The sequence below is a fragment of the Pristiophorus japonicus genome, chromosome 1 (genome assembly GCF_044704955.1).
Source record: "Pristiophorus japonicus isolate sPriJap1 chromosome 1, sPriJap1.hap1, whole genome shotgun sequence".
In the NCBI taxonomy this organism is placed as follows: domain Eukaryota; kingdom Metazoa; phylum Chordata; class Chondrichthyes; family Pristiophoridae; genus Pristiophorus; species Pristiophorus japonicus.
This window is the reverse complement of record NC_091977.1, coordinates 290,893,178-290,917,987: the sequence shown is the minus strand read 5'-3', so window position 1 is coordinate 290,917,987 and position 24,810 is coordinate 290,893,178. Positions and strand designations below refer to the sequence as shown.

Below are 24,810 nucleotides of genomic sequence, written 5' to 3'. Positions count from 1 at the left end.
ATGGACATACATGTGGCAGATTACATTTAATTTAAAGAAGTGGTGCATTTTGGAAGGAAAAATGTGAGGCAATATAAATGAAATGGTACAATTTTAAAGGGGGTGTAGGAACAGAGAGCCCAGTGGGTTCACATGTACAAATCTTTGAAGATGACAAGACAAGTTGATAAGGCTGTTTGACAAAAGCATACGGGAGCCTTGACTTTATAAATAGAGGAATGGAATGCAAAAGCAAGGAAGTTATAGTAATCCGTTATAAATCACTGGTTAGGCCGCAGCAAGAATATTGTTCAATTCTGGGCACCACACTTAGGATGGGTGTGAAGGTCATGGAGATGGTGCAGAGGAGATTTACCAGAATGGTACCAGGGTTGAGGGACTTCAGTTATGTGAAGAGACTAGAGAAGCTGGGATTGTTCTCCTTAGAGCATAAAAGGTTATGGGGAGATTTAATGGCGGAGTGCAGAGAGTAAGAATAAATGGATCATTTTCGGGTTGGCAGGCTGTAACTAGTGGGGTAGTGCTTGGGCCTCAGCTATTTACAATCTATATTAATGACTTAAATAACGTGACCGAGTGATATATATCCAAGTTTGTTGACGATACAAAGTAGGTGGGAAAGTAAGTTGTGAGGAGGATGCAAAGAGGCTGCAAAGGGATATAGACAGGCTCAGTGAGTGGGCAAGAACATGGCAGATGGAATATAGGCCCCAAGTTTCCACATGATTTGCTCCTGATTTTTAGAATGGAGTATCTTAGAAATTTGAATTCTCATCATTTAGTTTGCTCCAGTTCTAGTCAGTTAGAACAGTTTCACTTTGGAACAGAATTTTTTTTTCAAAAGGGGGCGTGTCCGGCCACTTACGCCTGTTTTCAAAGTTTCGTCAGTGAAAACTTACTCCAAACTAACTTAGAATGGAGTAAGTGAAGATTTTTGTACACTCGAAAAAACCTTGTCTGCACTTTAGAAAATCAGGCGTAGGTTACAAATCAGGCGTAGGGAATGGTGGGGGCGGGGGGGGGGGGTTTAAAGGGAAGTTTACAAACATTAAACACTTCAGTTTTACAAATAAAGAGCCATCACCCAATAATAAATGATAAATACATCAATAAATCAACCAATAAATCAATCAAAAAAAATTAATAAGAAATTATTTTTTTTTTAAATCAATAAATAAAACATTTTCTACTTACCGACTGCAGCACCGGGAGCCCTCTAACAGCGTGCTGGGATGCCCCCCTCTCCCAGTGTGTCTCTGTCAATGTCTCTATCTCTCTGTCTCTGTGTGTCTCTCATTCTCTGTCTGTCAGTGTCTGTGTTTCTGACAGCGAGGGGAGGGGGGGAGAAAGGAGAGTGGGGGAGAAGGGGATAAAGAGGAGATTGGGGAGAAGGAGATGGGGGGGAGATTGCGGGGGGGAAAGGAGATTGGGGGGGGGGGAAGGAGAAGGGGGAGGGAGGCTGTACGGGCCGGGCCCGAGACTTCGGGCAGGGCCCGTCCCAGCACCAGATTTACAGGTAGGTGGCTTTGGGTCGGGTCAGGGGGAGCGCGGGGTGGTGGGGGGGAGGGAGGGAGGGAGGTCAGGTCGGATCCAGTCCGGGGGCGGGTGGGGGGGGAGCAGGAGTCGGGTCCGGTCCGGAGGCGGGGGGGGGGGAGCGGGAGTCGGGTCCGGTCCGGTCCGGAAGCGGGAGTCAAGTTGGGTCGGGAGGAAGCAGGAGCTGGCCGTGGGAGGCAGCCTGATCCATGCAGCCCCAGTGAAGCCATTCGGCCAGGGCTAGGGGCTGCGTGCTTCGGGCCCCTCCCACACAGTTTTGGGCGCCTGGAGCTACTGCACTTGCGCGCCCACTGTAGCGCGCATGTGCAGAGGTCCCGGCACTGTTTTCAGTGCAGGGATGTGGCTCCGCCCCCTACAGCTCCTGCTGCGCTGCGCCGAGGGCCAGAGGACCTGCAGGGAGGTGGAGAATACGGAGGGTTTTTTTGGCGCACTTTGTGGCGTGAAAAACGGGCGTCCAGGTCGGCACTGCGCCGTTCTAGGCGCGGCTCGAAACTTGGGCCCATAATGTGGAGAAATGTGAAGTTATCCACTTCGTTAGGAAAAATAGAAAAGCAGAATATTTTTTAAATGGTGAGAGATTGAGAAATGTTGGTGTTCAGAGGGACCTGGGTGTCCTTGAACACGAATCACTGAAAGTTAACATGCAGGTACAGCAAGCAATTAAAGAAAGCAAATGATATGTTGACCTTTATTACAAAAGGATTGGAGAATAAGAGTAAAGAAGTCTTATTGCAATTATATAGGGACTTGTTGATACCACACCTGGAGTACAGTGTTGGTCTCCTTACCTAAGGAAGGTTATACTTGCCTTAGAAGGGAGTGCAACAAAGGTTCACCAGACTGATTCCTGGGATGGGGGAATTGTCCCATGTTGAGAGATTGAGGAGACTAGGCCTATATTCCCGAGATTTTATAAGAATGAGGTGTGATCTCATTGAAACATACAAACGTCCTTTAGGGCTTGACAGGGTCGATGCAAGGAGGATGTTTCCCATGGCAGGGGAGTCTAGAACCAGGGGTCACAGTCCTGGAACAAGGGATTGACCATTTAGGACTGAGATGAGGAGAAATTTCTTCGCTCGAAGGGTCGTATGGACCACTCTTGCTCCTATTTTTTTATGCTCTTATGTTCAAAACTATGCAGAATTTTGACACTAGATAGGGAGAAACCTTTCACAATGGCAGGAAGGTTGTTAACCAGCAACAAATCCAGCAGGGAAATAGAGCAACAAAAAAAATTCTCAGCAACTTATTGGCCCAGAAATCCCAGATATGGAGTATGTACAGACCTGGGAAGGCGTCGCAAAAGCACAATGCGCATGTGCTGAAAACCGTCTTTTCCGATCTGTCAAGCTCCAGTTTGACAGATCACACACATCTCGGGAGCGAGGACATTTGCAAGGGCAAGATTGTGGTACTTGCCCATATCTTGCCCAGCAAATGTCCTCAAAACTCTTGCACCTGATAAAAACAGGCATATAGCCTTCTTTTACAGGCGTAAGAGTTTTAAAACGTACTTAAAATACAAAAAATAAAATTTTTAAAAGATTTTATTTTTTTAAATCTTGCCCATTAGGTTAAATTTATTTTAAACTATAATTTAAAAAACTTTTTTAAAACTCTCAAAAAACATTTCAAATTTATTTTAAACCATAATTTAAAAAACTTTAAAAAAAAACTCAAAAAAATATTTCTCTAAGATATTTATTAACTTTAATTTCAATTAATTTTAATTATGTGAGGTGTGTTTTTAATTTTTAATTTGGTGTTATTGTGTTTGTTTTTTTTTTCTCAATTAATAGCAATGAAAACTCGTAGATACGGAGTTCCCACTACTATTAATTGAGAATACTGTACCTGATTGGTTGAGCAGGCACATGTGACTGCACCTTCTGCGTGGGAACTTCAAGGACGGGAGTGCGCTTCACAGCGCGGGAAGAGAAGGCCTCCCCACCGTAATTCCACACTCCTCCGGGACCACCAGGTACTTTCGGAAAAATTCTCATGTCGGAGGCGTTTGTCCGAAAGAAGCCTCCGACTGGAATTTCAGGGCCAAAATGATCTGGAATGCACTTCCTGAAAGGGTGGTGGAAGCAGATTCAACAGTAACTTTCAATGGGGAGTTGGTTAGATACTTGAAAAAGAACAATTTGCAGGGCGATGGGGAAAGAGCAGGGGAGTCAGACTAATTAAATAGCTCTTTCAAAGAGCCAAGACAGACACGATGGTCCAAATGGGCTCCTGTGCTATATGATTCAATGATTTTCGACCAATGCAGAATGGTTTCTCGATATATTGGATATAAAGCATCATCAGCATCTGACAGTTAAAAGAACATAAATAAATTGCGTTATGAAAATGGGCACTTGGTAATTACTGTGCTCCAAGCTGATTTGAGGATTCAGTTCTAGAGAACTCTACTTGATTTTCTTTCCTACTCTGGCCTGTTCCATTTTTGTGAGGATCTTGGAAAAATAAGAATGAATGCTAATTTAGCTCTTATAGGAATGGTCTTCATTCTTTAAAATGCAAAGATAGGACTGGGATTTATATAATGCCTTCCATGACCTTGAGATGTCCCAAAGCGTTTTCCAGCCAATTAAATACTTTTGAAGTGTAGTCACTGTTGTAATGTAGGAAATGAGGCAGCCAAATTGCGCACAGCAAGATCCCACAAATAGCGATGTGATAATGACCAGATAATCTGTTTTAATGATGTTGGTTGAGGAATAAATATCGACCTGGACACTGGGAGAACTCCACTGCTCTTCTTCGAAATATGGCCTGTGATCTTTTATGTCCACCTGAGAAAGCAGACAGGGCTTCGGTTTAACATTTCATAAGAACATAAAAAATAAGAATAGGAGTAGGAGTAGGCCATATGGCCCCTCGAGCCTGTTCTGCCATTCAGTATCATAGATGATCAACTCCACTTTCCTGCCCTATCCCTATAATCCCTTGATTCCCTTAGAATCCAAAAATCTATCTCTCTCAGCCTTGATTATACTCAACAACTGAGCATCCACAGCTCTCTGGGGTAGAGAATTCCAAAGATTCACAACACTCGAAGTGAAGGATTTTCTCCTCATCTTAGTCCTAAAAGGCCAACTAAGCCCTCGAGTTCTACACTCTCCAGTCATCTCTCAGCATCTATCCTGTCAATCCCCCTCAGAATCTTATGTTTCAATGAGATCACCTCTCATTCTTCTAAACTCTAGAGAGTATAGGTCCAATCTACTCAATCTCTCCTCATAGGACAACCCTCCCATTGGAAAGACGGCACCTCTGCCAGTGCAGCACTCTCTCAGTACTGCACTGGAACGTCAGCCTAGATTTTGTGCTCAAGTCTCTGGAATGACATTTAAACGCATAACCTTCTGATTCAGAGGTTTGAATGCAACCATCCTTAGCTGACACATGCCGTTCATTCTTTTCTTGCAAAGCGTATTTGCTGTCTGATCTGTTGCAATTGGAAGTATTTCTGGGTGTAACTTCCATTTATTAATTCACTTTCATGTGCTGTTCCTGCATGTCAAAAAAACTGAGATAAACTTTCAGGATGAGACTTCAGGGAAGAACCATTTGACTGTCATGGTTCCTGTCAGTGCCTTAAAGGTAGACTGTCCTAGTTCATTTCTATGTGAATATAGCACAGCGTATCTATGGTAAATATTCTATTTTTTTTTAATCTATGCTCCCCAAATTCTGCCCTCTTGAGCATCCCTGGTTATAACTGCTCAACCATTGGTGGCCGTACCTTCAGCTGCCTGAACCCTAAGCTCTGGAACTCCCTCCCTAAACCTCTCCGCCTCACTTACCTCTCTTTCCTCCTTTTAAGATGCTCCTTAAAATCGACCTCTTTGACCAAGCTTTTGGCCATCTGCTGTAATTTCTTCTTGTGTGGCTCGGTGTCAATTTTTTTTTTGTCATAACACTCCTGTGAAGCACCTTGGAACATTTTACTACGTTAAAGGCACTATATAAATACAAGTTGTTGTTGTAAATAGCCTTTATTTTCTAGCAGGGCAAAATGGAACAACTTTGGGTCTAATTTTACTAAAATGGAGAGCTGGATAAATATTTCTACAGAATTTGTAAGTTAGACATTGAGATTTTTTTATAAATGCTGGATGAATATACACCTTTTCTGAAGGGCAAATGTATAATTGCAAAGTATGCAGAGAAAAGGAGTAAATGAGCAGTTGTTAATTTAATTTCAAACCTGGGAACCAGAAGATGGGAGGAAGAGGTTATTGGTCAGCCAAGACTTGGTGATGACAGTGAAGACTTGCAAGCATGGACATTAATATTCTAACAAATGTTTCTGCTCATTTGCATGAAAATGAGCATCCTTGATTACAATCACTCAACCATCGGTGGCCGTGCCTTCTGTTGCCGAGGCTCCAAGCTCTGAAACTCCCTGCCTAAACCTCTCCACCTCTCTTTCCTCCTTCAAGACGCTCCATAAAACATACCTCTTTGACCAAGCTTTTGACCTCCTTATGTGGTCAGTGTTAACTTTATTTGTTTTGTCTTCCAACACTGCTGTGAGGTGTCTTGGGAGGTTTTACTATGTTAAAGGCGCTATATAATTACAAGTTGTTGCTACATGGCTCCGATTCAACCTACAATGCAATAGGTCAAACAGCCAATTCAGATCAAGATGGTAATATATTTAGTAATAAATTTGATAATGTAAACAGGAATTCCTATAGGGTGAGGATATTTGTTGACATTTGGTCATGTTGTAAACTAATGATCTCCGACATGCTAGAGAAAACAGTGCATGCAGGATTCTCAGTTTTAAAGCATTAGGCTGACAAGGAATCAATTCTAAGCTGTGCCATTAATAATTTAGATCAGAGGTTCAAAGCAGCATACTGTGCTGTGATTCATCTATTAATTTGTACCGTAACAGTGCAAGGTCATCTATGAGATGAAGTTTCTAACTTTTATGCCAATTGCAGCATTTTGAGAAATGGTGTCCTGCCATATCTTAGTGACGTGAGCTTTTGCTAGACCTCTTCTGATTCTGCTCTCGAACTGGCTGCTGGTGATTCTCTTTTATTTCTTCCTGTTCCCCATATAGAAGTGTCTCGTTTACTAGATATCTCCCTCCGTAGGCCTGATTATATTGTAGGTTTAGGCTGAGGATTAATTACTGGGAACACCTCACCACTAAGAATTACTGTGATTTTATTTTCTTCATAGAGAAGACAGTTTGGCATTTATTGGCTTGGGCTGAGATGCGAGTATCACTTTTTAAACACTGGCTACTTGCAATTCAACCTCATGCTACTTTCTGCCAATGACCACGTATATAACAGTGTTCTGAAATTTATATGTACCCATTCCACAAGGAACTAGCCAGTGAATGTTTGGCTTTGGTTCTTGTTATATATATGTCAGCTGTGGCTCAGTGGATAGCACACTCGCCTTTGAGTCAGAAGGTTGTGGTTCAAGTCCCACTCCAGGGACTTGAGCACATAAATCTAGGCTGACACTTCAGTGCAGTGCTGAAGGAGCGCTGCACTGTCGGACGTGCCGTCTTTCGGATGAGATGTTAAACTGAGGTTAATCTGCTCTCTCAGGTGAACGTAAAAGATCCCATGACACTATTTGGAAGAAGAGCAGGGGAGTTATACCTGGTGTCCTGGCCAATATTTATCCCTCAATCAACATCACTAAAACAAATTATCTGGTCATTATCACATTGTTGTTTGTGGGAGTTTGCTGTGTGCAAATTGGCTGACGCGTTTCCCACATTACAACAGTGACTACACTTCAAAAAGTACTTAATTGGTTGCAAAGCGCTTTGAGACGCCTGGTAGTCGTGAAAGGCGCTATATAAATGCAAGTCTTTCTTTTATAAAGTAAAGCCATGTGAGTTAGTCACTGGCAGAATTATTTGCTGAATGAAGTGAGTGTGTGAAGGCAATTTACATCCTTGAAATTAGACAAAATTAGACTGCAATTGCTGGAAACCTGAAATCAAAATATAAAATGCTCAAAATACATAGCAGGTTCAGAACATGAACAGAGGATGGGTGGAGACCTTTGTCAGAACTCTCTAAACTTGTATACAGTCTGATGAACAGTCTCCACTTGAAGTGTTAGCCCATCTATTCTTGTTTTCAGTTGCTGAGATTTGCTGTGTGTTTCCAGCAATTTTCTGTTCCTAATTTTCATTACGTTTAAATGCTACACAATCCTAGTCTGGTAGTGGTTAGATCAGAGCCACTAACTAACCAAGAGTGTTTTACTTTCTCACTTTCCTGGTTTGAAAAATGAAGTTATTTAGGTGCTAGCGACTAAAATCTGTCTAGTTCTTCCTTCACTCCAGCCCTTGATATATTGCATTTTATAGAGCCAATTGAAGGTTGGGTTTGTCCTTAACTAGGAGCACAGCTGGGAATCAGCTGAATTACGTGTTTCTGAACCTGTGGCTGTGTAACCCTCACCACTTTTTTTTGAAGGAGGATGATCCACATATTGATGCTAATACCAGTACACGCTGAGCAATTCCACCCATCCTGTCCACACTGAGCCAGAATAATGGTATCAGATTTCTGTGTAAGCAAGGCTATGCTTTCTTGGTGCCTATTGGAGCTCATCTGTATCCTGCTTACTTCATGTCTCATCTGCAGACAAAGAATTCCTTTTCAGACTTAATGTTCAGTCACTGCAAAAACTACTTTTAAAAGTTGAGTAACCATTTGCGGTGATTGGAAAGTTAATTTAGGCATAACGGTGCCCTAAGGACAGACACCTGGTAATTTTGCTAAACTACTGCGGTCCAATGCTGGCGAAATGTCACAGCATTTAAATGAGTCCATACATAGTTTCTGAATGCAACACAAAATACACCTTTGCGATCAAGGCCAGGGCAGCATGTTTCCCAGCACGTAGCAGCTCTGATCATAGCACTGCTTTCCCATTCAGTTCACTGAAAAATGGGGGAGGGTGGGGGGCAGGCGGCTGACAGATTCACTTTGTAGCCTCTGTAAGCAGAAACTGGAGGATTGACAAAAGCTAGCATGCTCTTTAGTGAGTTTTTGTGAAGATCAAATTATGTATCATTGTGAACCTAAAAATCTAGCTTAGTGTGCTTTTTGTCTTGCTATCTACTTGTTGAACCCTTTGTAACCCATTGTTGGCCAAGTTTGGTGAGGATTGAGAAGGTTGGCCAGTTTTGATAAAGACGTTTCTTAATGAAGTCAAAGTTCAGTCTCAGTTTACATGATTACTATGTTTAATCTGGCAAACAGCCTTTCTTTTGAATTTGTAAATGTTACTTATTGTCTCTCTCTCTCTCATGGCTCACAATGCACCAGGAGCAATACAGACATTTTTTCATTGGTTCAGACGAGTTGAGGGTTATCACGCTGGCAACCTATTCACTTCCTCTCGCCTGATTTCTCTTGTGGCATCTCTGTTGTCTGAGCAGCAGAGGGCTCGACTGAAGAAATTACTCCGCGCATGTCCTCATCGTTTTATTCGCAAAAATGCTCCCGCCTCTTGTTAACTGGCCGTGTTTTGCAGCTGTGATGGTGAGGTTTACTCTTAAAGAGTATTACATTATGAGAAATCCATTTATGTGGAGGAAGAGAGAGCCTGCTTTCTTATTAGAGCCAGGTATGATCTATATCAGTTTAATCAATGGTCCAACACATCTTCAAAGCTCACAAACCATTACATAAATCACAATGCCTGTATCGGAGTACAGAAACAGGAGTGGCCAGTTAGCCCCTCAAAACTGATCTGTGACCTAACTCCTAACTGTGTGTGTAGAAGTGTTTCCTAATTTCACTCCTGTAAGATCTGGTTCTAATTTTTAGACTCATTCCCCCCCCCCCCAGTCCTAGAATCCCCAACCAGCAGAAATAGTTTCTCTCTATCTACCCTATCTGTTCCCTTAATATCTTGAAAACTTTGATTAAGTCACCCATTAACCACCTAAATTTGAGGGAGAACAACCTGAGTTGGGGAATCACTCCTTATGATTTATCCCTTGGAGTCCAGGTAACATTCTGGTAAACCTATGCTGCGCTCCCTCCAAGGCCAATATATCCTTCCGAAGGTGTGGTTCCTAGAACTGCTCACAGTGCTCCAGGTGTGGTCTAACCAGGTCTTTGTACATCTATAGCATAACGTCGACCCCCTTGTATTCTAGTCCCATAGATATAAAGCTCAGCATTCCATTAGCCTTTTTGATTATTTTCTGTAACTGTCCATGACATTTTACTGATCTATGTACCTGGACCCCTAAGTCTCTTCAGACCTGCACTGTTTTTAAGCTTTCCACCATTTCGAAAGTACTTTGTTCTATCCTTTTTAGGTCCACATGGATGACTTCATATTTGCCCACATTGTAACCCATTTGCCATAGTTTTGACTATTCACTTAATCTATTACTATCTCTTTGTAATTTTATGCTTCCATCTATCCTGCTTACAATGCTGCCTATCTTTGTGTATTTCAAAAAATTGGATGTGATTTTCTATCCCATCATCTAAGTAGTTAATAAATAGAGTGAATAGTTGAGGTCATAAGAACATAAGAAATAGGAGCAGGAGTAGGCCACCTGGCCCCTCGAGCCTGCTCCGCCATTTAATAAGATCATGGCTAATCTGATCATGGACTCAGCTCCACTTCCCTGCCCTCTCCCATAACCCTTTATTCCCTTATCGCTCAAAAATCTCTCTATCTCCACCTTAAATATATTCAATGACCTAGTCTCCACAGCTTTCTGGGGCAGAGAATTTCACAGATTTACAACCCTCTGAGAGAAGAAATTCTTCCTCGTCTCAGTTTTAAATGGGTGACCCCTTATTCTGAGACTACGTCCCCTAGTTTTAGTTACCCCTATGAGTGGAAATATCCTCTCTGCATCCACCTTGTCAAGCCCCCTCATTATCTTATGTTTCGATAAGATCACCTCTCATTCTTCTAAACTCCAATGTGTATAGGCCCAACCTAACAACCTATCTTCATAAGTCAACCCCCTCATCTCTGGAATCGACTTAGTGAACCTTCTCTGAACAGCCTCCAATGCAAGTATATCCTTCCTTAAATACGGAGACCAAAATTGTATGCAGTAATCCAGGCTTGGCCTCATCAATACCCTGTACAGTTGTAGCAGGACTTCTCTGCTTTTATACTCTATTCTCCCTTGAAATAAAGGCCAACATTCTATTTGCTTTCCTGATCACTTGCTGTACCTGCAGATTCTCTTTTTGTGTTTCAGGTCCCTCTGTACTGCAGCACTTTGCATTTTTTCTCCATTTAAATTATAATGTGCTTTTCTATTTTTTCTGCCAAAGTGCCTCACATTTTCCCACATTATACTCCATTTGCCAAATTTTTGCCCACTCACTTAGCCTGCCTATATCCCTTTGCAGATTTTTTGTGTCCTCCTCACAATTTGCTTTCCCACCCATTTTTGTATCCTCAGCAAACTTGGCAACATTACACTCGGTCCCTTCATCCAAGTCATTAATATATATTGCAAATAGTTGAGTTCCCAGCACAGATCCCTGCGGCACCCTACTAGTTACTGTTTGCCAACTGGAAAATGACCCATTCATCCCGACACACTGTTTTCTGTTAGTTAGCCAATCCTTTATCTCTGCTAATATATTACCCCCAACCCCGTGAACTTTTATCTTGTGCAGTAACCTTTTATGTGGCACCTTATCAAATGCCTTCTGGAAATCCAAATACACCACATCCATTGGTTCCCCCTTATCCACCCTGCTCGTTACGTCCTCAAAAAAAACTCCAGCAAATTTGTCAAACATGATTCCCTTTCATAAAACCGTGCTGACTCTGCTTAATTGAATTATGCTTTTCCAAATGTCCCACTACTGCTTCCTTAATAATGGATTCCAGCATTTTCGCAACAACAGATGTTAGGCTAACTGATCTATAGTTTCCTGCTTTCTGTCTGCCTCCTTTTTTAAACAGGGGTGTTACATTTGCGGTTTTCCAATCCACTGGAACCTCCCAGAATCTTGGGAATTTTGGTAGATTACAACCAATGCATCCACTATTTCTGCAGCCACTTCTTTTAAGATCGTAGGAAGCAGGCCATCAGGTCCAGGGGACATATTCACCTTTAATCCCATTATTTTATCGAGTACTACTACTTTCGTCATAGTGATTGTTTTTAATTCCTCCTTCCCTATAGCTCCTTGCTTATCCACTATTGGGATGTTTTTTAGTGTCTTCTACCGTGAAGACCGATGCAAAATATTTGTTCAACGTCTCTGCCATTTCCCTGTTCTCCATTATTAATTCCCCAGTCTCATCCTCTAGGGGACCAACATTTAATTTAGCCACTCTTTTCCTTTTGATGTACCTGTCGAAACTCTTACTATCTGTTTTTATATTTTGTGCTCGTTTACTCTCATAATCTATCTTCCCTTTCTTTATCATCTTTTTAGTCTTTTGGCTTTTTAAAGTTTCCCAATCCTCTGGACACCCACTAGTCTTGGCCACCTTGTATGCCCTTGTTTTCAATTTGATACCATCCCTTATTTCCTTAGTTAGCCACAGATGGTTATCCCTTCTCAAACAGTCTTTCCTTCTTATTGGGATATATTTTTGTTGCGAATTATGAAATATCTCATATATTAAATGTCTGCCTCTGCTCTTCAACCGTCCCATCCTTTAATCTATTTTCCCAGTCCACTTTAGCCAACTCTGCCTTCATACCTTTGTAGTCTCCTTTATTTAAGCTTAGGACACTGGTTTGAGATCCAACTTTCTCACCCTCCAAGTGAATTTGAAATTCAACCATGTCATGGTCACTCATTCCTAGAGGATCCTTTACTACGACATCATTTATTAATCCTGTCTCATTACACAGTACCAGATTTAAGATAGGCTGCTCCCTGGTTGGTTCTGCAACGTACTGTTCAAGGAAACTATCCCGGATACACTCTATGAACTCTTCCTCAAGGCTACCCTGGCCAATTTGCTTTGTCCAATTAATATGAGGGTTAAAATCACCCATTATTATTGCCGTTCCTTTTTTACAAACCTCCATTATTTCTTGATTTGTACTCCGTTCAACAGTGTAGCTACTGTTAGGGGACCTACAGACCACACCCACCTGTGACTTTTCCCCCTGATTATTTCTTATCTCCACCTAAATACAGATCCCTGAGGACACCATTAGTCACATGCCGATTTGAGTACCTGCCCATTATCCCTACTCTCTGTCTCCTGCTGCTCAGCCAATTTTCTAACCAGGACAATAGTTTACCTTCAATTTCATGAGCTTCAACTTTAACTAACAATCTCTTGTGTGGGGCTGTAACAAATATCTTCTGGAAGTCCATATAATTAACATCCATAGTCACCTCTTCAGAAAATTCAATCAGGTTTGTCAGCCATGAGCTACCCTTTACAAATCCATGTTGGCTCTCTCTGTTCAGCTGAAAACTTTCAAGTTCTGTCACTCTATCCTTAATTATAGACTCCAGTAATTTCCCAACAACAGTTGTTAGGCTAACTGATCTATAATTCCCTGTTTTCCCTCTTCTTAAATAGCAGAATGACATGTGCTATTCTTCAATCTAAAGGAACGGTTCCTGATACGAGAGCACTCTGGAAGATTATAGTTAGGGCACCTGCAATGTTCTCTCCTAATTCCTTTAATCCCTGGGATGGAAACCATCTGGTCCTGGGGATTTGACACTCCTTAGTGCCGTTATTTTCTTCATTACTGTTATTTTGCTGATGTTAATTTTGGTGAGTCGTTATCCCTGATTCAATATTAGTTTCCTTGGGCTGTCTGGCATTCTACCCTCTTTTTCCTAATATAATTGTAACATTTTTTGTGTTGATTTTGATATCCCTTGCAACTTTCTTCATACTCCCTTTGTAGCTCTCGCTATCTGTTTTGTGACCCTTTGCTGTTCTTTGTATCTCTACTATTCACCAAGATCTGTGCTATTTTTTGCATTTTTATCTGCTTTTTCTTTGTTTTATCCTGGCTCTCACCTCTTTAGTCATCCATGGCTGTTTTTTTGGCAAGTAGAGCTCTTGCCCCTTGGGGATATAAACTGATTCTGTATCACATTAAACATCTCCCACAGAACTTCTGTCGAGTTATCCATTAACAGATTTGCCTAGTTTACTGTGGACAGTCTCTGTCTCATCCCGTTGAAGTCGGCATTTCCCAAATCTCGAATCTTCACTGTTTCGCATTTCTCCCTTTCAAACGCTACGTTGACCTCGATCTCATATTATGATCACTATTGGATAAATGTTCACACACTGATAGTCTGTTAACTAAATTTGGCTCATTACTAAATCTAATATGGCATGCCCCCTTGTTGGTTCAAGGACATATTGTTGTAGAAAACTATCCTGGACACACTCAATTAATTCAATACCTTTCTGACATGCGCTTGTCTGCTTATCCCAATCTACATGAAAGTTAAAATCCCCCATTAAAACGATTCTGCCTTTGCTACATGCTTGTCTAATCTCTGCAATTATACCATCTCCGACTTCACTGCTGCTACCAGGGGGCCTATACACAACTCTCACTAAGATCTTATATAAATACAAGTTGTTGTTGTTAATTCCTTTCCTATTTCTTAACGCTACCCATAAAGTTGCTTACCTGCTTACCTCTTGTTATATGCTCTCTTCATTGAAGTGATTTCATCCTTAATCACGAAGGCTTCTCCTCCCCTCTACCAATATCCCCATCCTTCCTGTAGACCTTATAACCTGGAATATTTACTTCCCAGTCCCAATGGTCTTGCAGCCATGTCTCAGCAATGGCTACCATTTCATACCCTCCAAGTTGTATTTGCACCTGTAATTCATTCAATTTGTTCCTTATGCTTTTGTGCGTTTGTCTAAAGAACATTTATTTGGGCCACACACCCTAACCTGCCCTTCTGCTCTAATGTTTTACTCACTTTTTTTCTTCACTTTAATCACTTCACATCTTTTAGTTTCACTTTACCTGTAGTGCCTAAAGCGCAATTTCTGTCTGTTAGTTCACTCTCTTCCTTTTCATTTGTTTTAGACTATTATTTATACTAGTTTTTCTACCTGAGCCTGCCCGCCCTCCATTTACTAGTTTAAAGTCCTCGTGACCTCCCTATTTATCCTTTCCGCGAGGACCCTGGTCCCAGACCGGTTCAAGTAGAGCCCGCCCCAACAGTACAGTTCCTTCCTGTTCCAGTACTGGTGCCAGTGTCCCATGAAATGGAACGCCTCTTTTCTACTCCACTCTTTCAGCCACGTGTTCACAGCTCTAATCTGCTTATCCCTACACCAATTTGCACATGGCTCGGGTAATAATCCAGAGATTATAACCCTTGAGATCCTGTTATTTAATTTAGCTCCTAGTTCCTGATACTCTCCAAACAGAACCCCATGTCTACTCTTTCCTTTGTTGTTGGTCCCAACATGGACCACAACAACTAGATCCTTCCCCTCCCTTCCAATATCCTTTCAAGCCGGTTAGTGATGTCCCTTACCCTGGCACCAGGGAGGCAACATACTATGCGAGACTCTCAATCCTGCTTATAAAAGATGTGATCTGTCCCTCTAATTAGTCAAACTACCACATTACGCTTCCCCTCCTCCTCCCCTTGGACAGCCTCCTGCTCCAAGGTGCATGGTCCACATTTTGGTTGTCCTTCTGACTGTCTTTATCCTTACAGATAGCAAGTAAATTGTACCTGTTGGATGGGATCAGTTTATGTGCATCGTCATTCTCTATCTCACCTGGGCTCCCCTTACTCTGTACAGTATCGATCACACCAACCGCATTCTGAATTTGCACATCACTACAAGGTGTGACCAAGGTGCGGAGCAAACTGTCCAGATATTTCTCCGCCTCCCTTATGTGTTGGAGTGTCTCCAACTCGCACTCCAGCCGAATTACTCTGAGCTGGAGAGATTCAAAACGGAGACATCTACTGTAGATGTGTTCACTTGGGACAATCTCACTGTCCACTAACTCCCACATAGAATGAACAAAGAAAGAAAGATTTACATTTAAATAGCGCCTTTCATAGAAACATAGAAAGTAGGTGCATGAGTAGGCCATTTGGCCTTTCGAGCCTGCACCACCATTCAATATGATCATGGCTGCTCATGCAACTTCAGTACCGCATTCCTGCTTTCTCTCCATACCCCTTGATCCCTTTAGCCGTAAGGGCCACATCTAACTCCCTTTTGAATATATCTAACGAACTGGCCTCAACAACTTTCTGTGATGGAGAATTCCAGAGGTTCACAATTCTCTGAGTGAAGAAGTTTCTCCTCATCTCAATCCTAAATGGCCTACCCCTTATCCTAAGACTGTGTCCCCTGGTTCTGGACTTTCCCAACAGGAACAATCTACCCGCATCTAACCTGCCCCATCCCATCAGAATCTTGTATGTTTCTATGAGATCCCCTCTCATCCTTCTAAACTCCAATGTATAAAGGCCCAGTTGATCCAGTCTCTCCTCATATGTCAGTCCGGCCATCCCGGGAATCAGCCTGGTAAACCTTCGCTGCACTCCCTCAATAGCAAGAACATCCTTCCTCAGATTAGGAGACCAAAATTGAACACAATATTTCAGGTGAGGCCTCATCAACTGCAGTGAGACCTCCCTGCTCCAATACTCAAATCCCCTAGCTATGAAGGCCAACATACCATTTGCCTTCTTTACCGCGTGCTGCACCTGTATGCCAACTTTCAATGTTTGCTGAACCATGACACCCAGGTCTCATTGCACCTCCCCTTTTCCTAATCTGCCACCATTCAGATAATATTCTGTCTTCGCGTTTTTACCCCCAAAGTGGATAACCTCACATTTATCCACATTATACTGCATCTGCCATGCATTTGCCCACTCACCTAACCTGTCTAAGTCATTCTGCAGCCTCTTAGCCTCGTCCTCACAGCTCACACCACCACGAGCTTAGTGTCATCTGCAAATTTGGAGATATTAGACTCAATTCCTTCATCCAAATCATTGATGTATATTGTAAAGAGCTGGGGTCCCAGCACTGAGCCCTGCGGCACTCCACTAGTCACTGCCTGCCATTCTGAAAAGGACCCATTTATCCTGACTCTCTGCTTCCTGTCTGCTAACCAGTTCTCTATCCACGTCAGTATATTTCCCCCAATACCATGTCCTTTGATTTTGCACACCAATCTCTTGTGTGGGACCTTGTCAAAAGCCTTTTGAAAGTCCAAATACACCATATCCACTGGTTCTCCCTTGTCCACTCTACGAGTTACATCCTCAAAAAATTCCAGAAGATTTGTCAAGCATGATTTCCCTTTCATAAATCCATGCTGACTTGGACCGATCCTGTCACTGCTTTCCAAATGCGCTGCTATTTCATCCTCAATAATTGATTCCAACATTTTCCCCACCACTGATGTCAGGCTACCCAGTCTATAATTACCCGCTTTCTCTCTCCCTCCCTTTTTAAAAAGTGGTGTTACATTAGCTACCCTCCAGTCCATAGGAACTGATCCCGAGTCGATAGACTGTTGGAAAATGATCACCAATGCATCCACTATTTCTAGGGCCACTTCCTTAAGTACTCTGGGATGCAGACTATCAGGCCCCGGGGATTTATTTTCGGGAGGTTATTCGTGTCTTCCTTAGTGAAGACAGAACCCAAATATTTGTTCATTTGGTCTGCCATTTCCTTGTTCCCCATTATGAATTCCCCTGATTCTGACTGCAAGGGACCTACATTAGTCTTCACTAATCTTTTTCTCTTCACATATCTATAGAAGCTTTTGCAGTCAGTTTTTATGTTCCCTGCAAGCTTACTCTCATACTCTATTTTCCTCCTCCTAATTAAATCCTTTGTCCTCCTCTACCGCATTCTAAATTTCTCCCAGTCCTCGGGTTTGCTGCTTTTTCTGGCCAATTTATACGCCACTTCCTTGGACTTTCCCTAATTTCCCTTGTTAGCCACGGTTGAGCCACCTTCCCTTTTGTATTCTTACGCCACATAGGGATGTACAATTGTTGTAGTTCATCCATGTGATATTTAAATGTCTGCCATTGCCTATCCACCGTCAACCCACCGGATGCCTCAAAGCGCTTTACAGCGAATGAGGTACTTTTGAAGTATAGTCACTGTTGTAATGTAGGAAACATGGCAACCAATTTGTGCAAAGCATGCTGCCACAAATAGCAATGTGATAATGACCAGACAATCTTTTTGTTATGTTGATTGAGAGACAGATATTGGCCAGGACAGTGGAGATAACTCGCCTGCTCTTCTTCGATACAGTGCCGTGGGATCTTTTATGTCCGCCTGAGAGAGCAGACGGGGCCTCAGTTTTAACATCTCATCTGAAATGCTGCCATCCAGACACATACCCTGCTCTGCCATATTTTAGCCTAACCTTGTTTTATTTATCGAATTAGTTAAACTTTTTATTCAAATGATTATTTATAGTTATATTAATTCATTTATCTGGTTAAGTTATTAATTTAATAGTGTTTTAGAGTTTCCCAGCTCATAGTTTAAACCACTGTCCTAGTTTAGAGAGAGAAATAAATGCCAATACTCACCAACCAATCCCCTACCTACCCCGTCCTGTGACGTCGCTCCATGTTTTGTTTTTGAATTTGCCGGACATACTCTGCTTTCGCTGCTGCCACTCTTGGGTCCCTTGGCTGTCGGGCTTTTTTCAGGTATCGTAGGGGTAATTGAAGCCATTTTTAACACATTATTAGGACATTTCTTTGTAAATTCTTAGGGGGAGAAATTTGGTCAGGCCTCATTTGGGGTGGTAATCCAGACGGAGCAGTAATTTTAGCGCCTTGAAAATGTTTGCACCCTCTGCCCAGAAATTCATCAGAGTCGGTCAAAGAGCTGACGGGGAAGATAAATCAGCCGTTGCACACCAGAGCTGGGGGAGGGCGATAATGAAAGTTTGGTCGGTACATTTTTCAGGCCCATTGAACATGCGCAGAACTCCGAATCAGATCCCGGGAAAATCCGAGTCTTGGAGGCACGGTATAGTAATGCACCCATTAAGGTTATGAAAATCACTTGTTTTCAACCTGTACTGTTATGTCTGTCTGCCACTTGGAGGCTCACACACCGTGCTTTGTGTAAACGTTGCACTGACTGTGACCTCCAAGGGAAGCCTTTCCCTCATCCCTTTAAGTAGCCACCAGTTAACAACTCTGCAAGCCTGCACCGACTGTTTTTCCAGACATTCTTGGCTTAATGAGGCAGCCGCACCTAATTTACCGACCGGGGCGCAAGCATGGCGTTGCATCAGGAATACGTCCTGATTGGAGTGATCGTCAACAGCCAGGCGCTAATGGTTTGCGCCGCCGGTGAGCCTCTAATGAATTTTCAGTCTGGGTGCTAAAAGCTCCACTCCCGGTCGGTCACCTTTTACGCACCCATTAATGCCTCCTCTGGCTGCTAACTGAGGCGTTAGGCAACTAAAAATCCAGCCCCAAGTGTTTTACATCTATCAGAAGAGATTTAGGTTACCTTTGCACACTGTTGTGTTTCAATATTAGGAATAGACTAGAAACATTTGAATGTACACCGCTTGTTCTTTATATCCTAAAATATATGTATTTAAATGTTGAAATGTAAAACTGTTTTGTGTATCTTTGCAGGAGATGGACATCTTGGTGTTTAGCTGTGTTTTACACCAAGTAAAACGCGTTGGCTAGGTTGGTCCAAAGAGCATCATTGGAGCCACTGCTGTGCGGAAGGACTTGGACGCCTTTTCCAGGATGAAGAAAATAAGCCTTAAAACGATTAAAAAATCCTTCAACTTGAACAAAGGCAAAGATGAAAATGAATTTGTGGTGGTACAGCAGCCGTCACTTGTCACCGATTTTGGGAAGGAGGACTCTCTCTTTAGTTGCTACGGGAAAGATTTGGCTGGTAATGATCTAAGCAAAGCAGATGAGGATGATAAAGGACCAAAAAATAAGGCAAAGGGTGAAGGTTTGATGGGTACGCTGAAAAGGAGGCTTTCTGCAAAGCAGAAACAAAAGGCTAAAGGGAGTTCACCTTCAGTCAATTCAGTGGAGGACGATCGATTTTCCTCCTCTTCAACCCCAACGAGCATTAATGATTTAAAAGCTCAAAGACCCTTGAGGTCCACGTCACTTCGTAGCCACCATTACAGTCCTACACCTTGGCCTTTGCGATCAGCCAGCTCGGAAGAGACCTGCATTAAAATGGAGGTTAAGGTCAAAGCATTAGTCCACAATAATAGTCCAACCCAGGCGTTAAATGGAGTTCGTAAGGAGTTCCACGATATGCAGACAGACCATGTGTTTCAGGACCAGAACAACACAATCAAAGAAATTGAGTCCCAAAATGGCAACTCTCATCTGAATCTTGATGAATCTTGTCATGGTCCTGTTGTTATTGGATTAATGCCTCAGAACTACATTCAGTACACAATGCCTTTAGATGAGGGAATGTATCCTATGGAAGGGTCCCGTACCTATTGTCTTGACAATCCATTGCCAATGGAAGTTGCATCAGTGCCAGCCCATGTATGTAGTAGTGCTCTACAGGCAGATGAAGACCCTATGGTCCCAGATTTAATGGTTGCTTCTGATATCTTCTTGGACCCGCCTGTAAATGGTCTATTGATTGGTACCACAGGTGTCATTTTGCAGAACTCCTGTTCTAACCATGTTGATATCCCTCCGCTATCTCCACTCCTACCTCCAGTTCCAAATCAAATGCAGTTGACATTTCCTGGGTTTGGTGGTACAGCGGCCCATGTGGCAGAAAGAGTTCGTCATCATTTGAACTTTGATCCAAATTCGGCTCCCGGAGTAGGAAGAGTTTATGACTCTGTGCAAAGTAATGGTCCAATGGTGGTCACAAGTCTCACCGAAGAACTGAAAAAACTTGCAAAGCAAGGATGGTACTGGGGCCCCATAACCCGTTGGGAGGCAGAGGAGAAGCTTGCCAATGTGCCTGACGGTTCTTTTCTTGTGCGCGATAGTTCTGATGACCGTTACCTTTTAAGCCTGAGTTTTCGTTCACAAGGCAAAACTCTTCACACTAGAATAGAGCACTCAAACGGCAGGTTTAGCTTTTATGAACAGCCTGACGTGGAGGGGCACACGTCCATCGTGGAGCTGATTGAGCATTCAATTAAGGATTCTGAAAATGGAGCATTTTGCTATTCTCGGTCTCGTCTGCCTGGCTCTGCAACTTATCCTGTAAGACTAACAAACCCAGTCTCCCGGTTCATGCAAGTGCGTTCACTACAGTATCTGTGCCGTTTTGTCATTCGTCAATACACTCGAATAGACTTAATTCAAAAACTGCCTTTGCCAAACAAAATGAAGGATTATTTGCAGGAGAAGCACTACTGAAAAGTTTTGAAGTCTTGCAGATTGCACTTTTGGAACTGGAATGCATTGGAATATTTTTTTTTAAATATAATTTATCAAAAATTAGCTTTAAAAAAAGCCTTGTTTTGTTGAAGGTGCTCCTTCGTTTTGTAATCACAGGCCTCTGTTCTCTTTCTCTTATCTTCCCCTCCCCACTCCACCCTACTATGAACCCACCAGATGATAAGCACGGTCTATTTGCCAAATAAAATCATCCCATTTTTCACGTTGAGGGATAACACTATTTTCTCAGTCACCTATGAAAGAGCGCTGGGCCCAGTCTGAGATCCCTCTTTGTAAACTTTACACTGTCTGTTTGGATCTACATCACAACTAGTGTAATAAGTGCCCATGAGCCAGATAGCCAAATGCTGTGATGGCGTTATTAGAACAACCATTTTGCATTTCAGATATTCTCAATCATTAAACTCCCCAAGGATTGGCAGTGACGTCAATGCTGATGACTGTTTGGCCAAAAATTATTTAGCTGCACATTTATGTATTAAAATTGAATTACTACAGTTATCCCATGGGCCTGCGTAGTACTGCCATCTATTAATGTTGCCATTTTCTGTAAATATTCCATTAAAAAGACCGAGTCCCTCGATCATGCCATGATGGAGACGGTGCTTCTGTGTAAGTGACCTCTCAGTGGCAATGTGTACCAAATGAGGTAACACCTGGGCAATTTATCTGCTTTCAAATCAAGCTAGGATTTGTTTTTAATTGGAAACAAAAATGCTTAATGGTGGAAAACAAACCAGACGATGTGTTCGGTGCAGCAGATGGTACACAGGGCGCGCAGATCCATTTACAATTTGCTGTTTACTTGGCTAAATGTGCTGGTATAATCAGCAGCTGACAGCCTGAAGTTTCACACCTTGTGCCACTTTTCCTGCATACAAATGACTATTTCTATTTCTGACACACCTTCCTTAAACAGACCTGTGCACGAGTCCAAAAATTATGCCTTTGTTTTTTGATTGGAATTGTTTTTTCGTTAAAATTCCACTGTGTTTTTTTTAAAAGATAGAAATTGCCACCTTCTTCTGTCCTTTTTGTAATTTACTTTTGTTAGCATTTTGGGTTGGATTTGAAAGATTGTCTCCAGATGCCTTTTTATAGAAGAGCACAACATAGATTTATTTTCACATGTCTAGTTTGCACATAAGGTTCTTGTGCCAGTTTGTGCTTGTTTGCCCATGGACCAATTTTGTAAAGGGCCACCATGCCAGTATTCTGAGTAATGAGTTAAAATCCAGTGGGAGACCACATTGAATACAGTAAATATTGAAGAATATTATCCCTGGTTTTAAAGGGAATGAATGAGCTTTATTTACGTATTTCAAATTGTTTTTTTTTCAAAAAAAGGTTGTGGGGCATCAGCATTAATTTCTAAGGTAATACAGAATGACATTTTATGGTTTCATTTGTTTTCAGTTGAGTCATATGAATTGTAATTTGGAAATCATGATTGAGAACTTTAAACAATTACTCATAATGTATCCGTGTAACCACCAGGTAAAGATTGATTAATTACGCCAGTGAGGTAAATTGGATGTTTTTTTGTGATTTTTTTTGTTTTATCAGTTGGCATATTACTGTAGTTCATTTGTATTTCAATAGACCAACTGACTGAAATTTAGCAATAATTTCTTTCCTTTTCTTTTCCTCCTTCTGTTGAAGTACTTTGTGCACTTTTAGGTTGTGTTCTGTTTCACGTTTTCCTGTGTTGCCATATAGAAAATTTCTGTAGTGTACAGGCAAAACTTGCTATAAAATCATTTGTAATATGCCGATTGGTGTGCATTGTCATTCATAGCAGTACACAATACATTGTTCCTATTTCGTCTGCCACATGAGAGTCACATGAATAATAAACTTTGACTCTGCCATATCCGGCACCAGTAAATCTGAAACAACAAGATTGAAGCAGACTTTAAAGATAGTGATTTTACTATCTACAGTTTGTTTCGAAGATTCTTCATTTGAACAAATCTTCTGTACTGAGCATTTCTTACAGGCTTTATTTTCTGATTAACAGCTTTAAATGCAAGACTTCTGACCTAGATGTTATCACTCTCATTGCTGGAGAAGCTACAACCTGCTTTTTGAGACAGAAGAGAGTGTGACTCCCATTTGTAATGTATTTGCTTCATGGGTTCTTTGCTTAGGAATTCACAGCAACTTATTGCTATTGAGAACGAGTTGGGTTTATTAACAAAGGTTTAACAATCAAACTACATATTACCAGTTCGTCCACTAGACTCGCAACTGCATACCTCATCGTGGATAACCTAGACTCAACTGACTAAGGTTTTATTGAGTCTTGTGAACATCACGCGACTGGCTAAGCCACTCACAATGCAACAGCTCTACAAACCTGTGAGCATACTCACATGTGCATACATTACACCCATAAACTCTGTTACTGTACAGAATGTTTAGTGCTTAATGACATACAGCTTTAAATTGATTATTTTAAAATGTTTTATACCTGGCTGTTTGCATTCTTCTTCAGTGTTAAGGTAGCAAACCTTCTATTTAAGGTAGCAAACCTCTCAAGCTTTCCCATTGGCTGGTGCAGTGGCAAATATGATAGATGCCCAATTGGCTATTGATGAAAATGCTGTACTGTTGCTCTAGGTCCACAGGAAGCAAAATCATGATGCTGACCTTAGTTATAGGGTCATCAGTCATGGTTTAATTTTACAAAGAGATTGAAGTTCTGGTGACTCATGCTGCATTAGGGCAGCCATGCTGAAGAGGCCTGAGGGAGGGATTTGATGTGACCCACCTCATATCAATAACTCAATGTCTGAGAAGTGTTTCTTTGCCAGACTGCCCCTCAACCCTACTAGGCGTGGAATCTGCAAGTACTGGAAAGTCTGCTTTGCTCCAGTATAAGTAAATTGAACCCTGTTGCAAAGGAAAATGACTTTCATTTAAGGAAAAGGGAAAAAAAGAAATAATTGGATTTGTGTAGTGCATTTCAAGACCACTGGACGTCTCAAAGTGCTTGACAGCCAATTAAGTACTTTTGGCGTGTAGTCACTGTTGTAATGTGGGAAATGTGGTAGCAAATTTGCGCACACAGCAAGTCCCCACAAACAGCAATATGCTATTGACCAGACAATCTGTTTTGTTGATTGAGGGATAAATATTGGCCCAGGACACCGAGGATAACTTCTCTGCTGTTCTTCGAAATGGGATCTTTTATGCTCACCTGAGCGAGGAGACGGGACCTCGGTTTAATGTCTCGCCCAAAAGACGGCATCTCTGACAGCACAGCACTCCCGCAGCACTGCACTGGAGTGTCAGCCAGGAGGGGAAGAAAATAATCTTTATTAAAAAGGGATTGTACTCTACCATTTTTTGATGGCATTCCCCCTATATCTGAAATACACGTTTGAAATAAATGTACAAATGATCCTTTGTATTCTCGTATAAGGTGACCCAAGTATAAGATTGCCTCTCCCTGCAAAAATCCGTGATCTTGCATAGCAGAAAAATACCTGTCTATGTGTTAGCTGGTATCCACCAGTTCTTTCTTGTTTGACTTAGCGCATTTCTTTCATCTGTTTTAAAATCACTTCACCCTGTATCGACCCTGATGATGTAAGGGGGGAAATGTGCCCTGTAAATGCCACTGCACGGGAAGCGCAGACCAGAGCAATGGCTGCCAACAGGTCGGAATGTACTTGTATGGTGCTGTCTAGTCCTCTATCCAGAGGGCAAAAAAGCATATGACCTGTGTGTAAAACTCCGACATGGACGTGAATCTCCAGTTTTGTCTGCAGGTATGTATAGTAGTGCTAGGACTTGTATTGTTTGGAGCAGGCCAGGGAGCGTGGCGACCTGGTCC

At 42.0% G+C, this 24,810-nt stretch overlaps 1 protein-coding gene across 3 annotated transcripts in view; it reads left to right on the top strand.

Annotated features, from left to right (window-relative positions):
- The window catches only part of LOC139249857 (suppressor of cytokine signaling 6), a 69,340-nt gene extending 46,600 nt beyond the window's left edge, over positions 1 to 22,740 (top strand). For all 3 annotated transcript variants that reach the window (XM_070872571.1, XM_070872651.1, XM_070872586.1), the window contains exon 2: positions 19,194 to 22,740. In XM_070872571.1, the coding sequence (XP_070728672.1) occupies positions 19,314 to 20,927 (1,614 nt within the window). In that variant the 5' untranslated portion in view covers positions 19,194 to 19,313 and the 3' untranslated portion in view covers positions 20,928 to 22,740. The remainder of the gene's footprint in view (positions 1 to 19,193) is intronic.
- Positions 22,741 to 24,810: the final 2,070 nt, after the last annotated feature.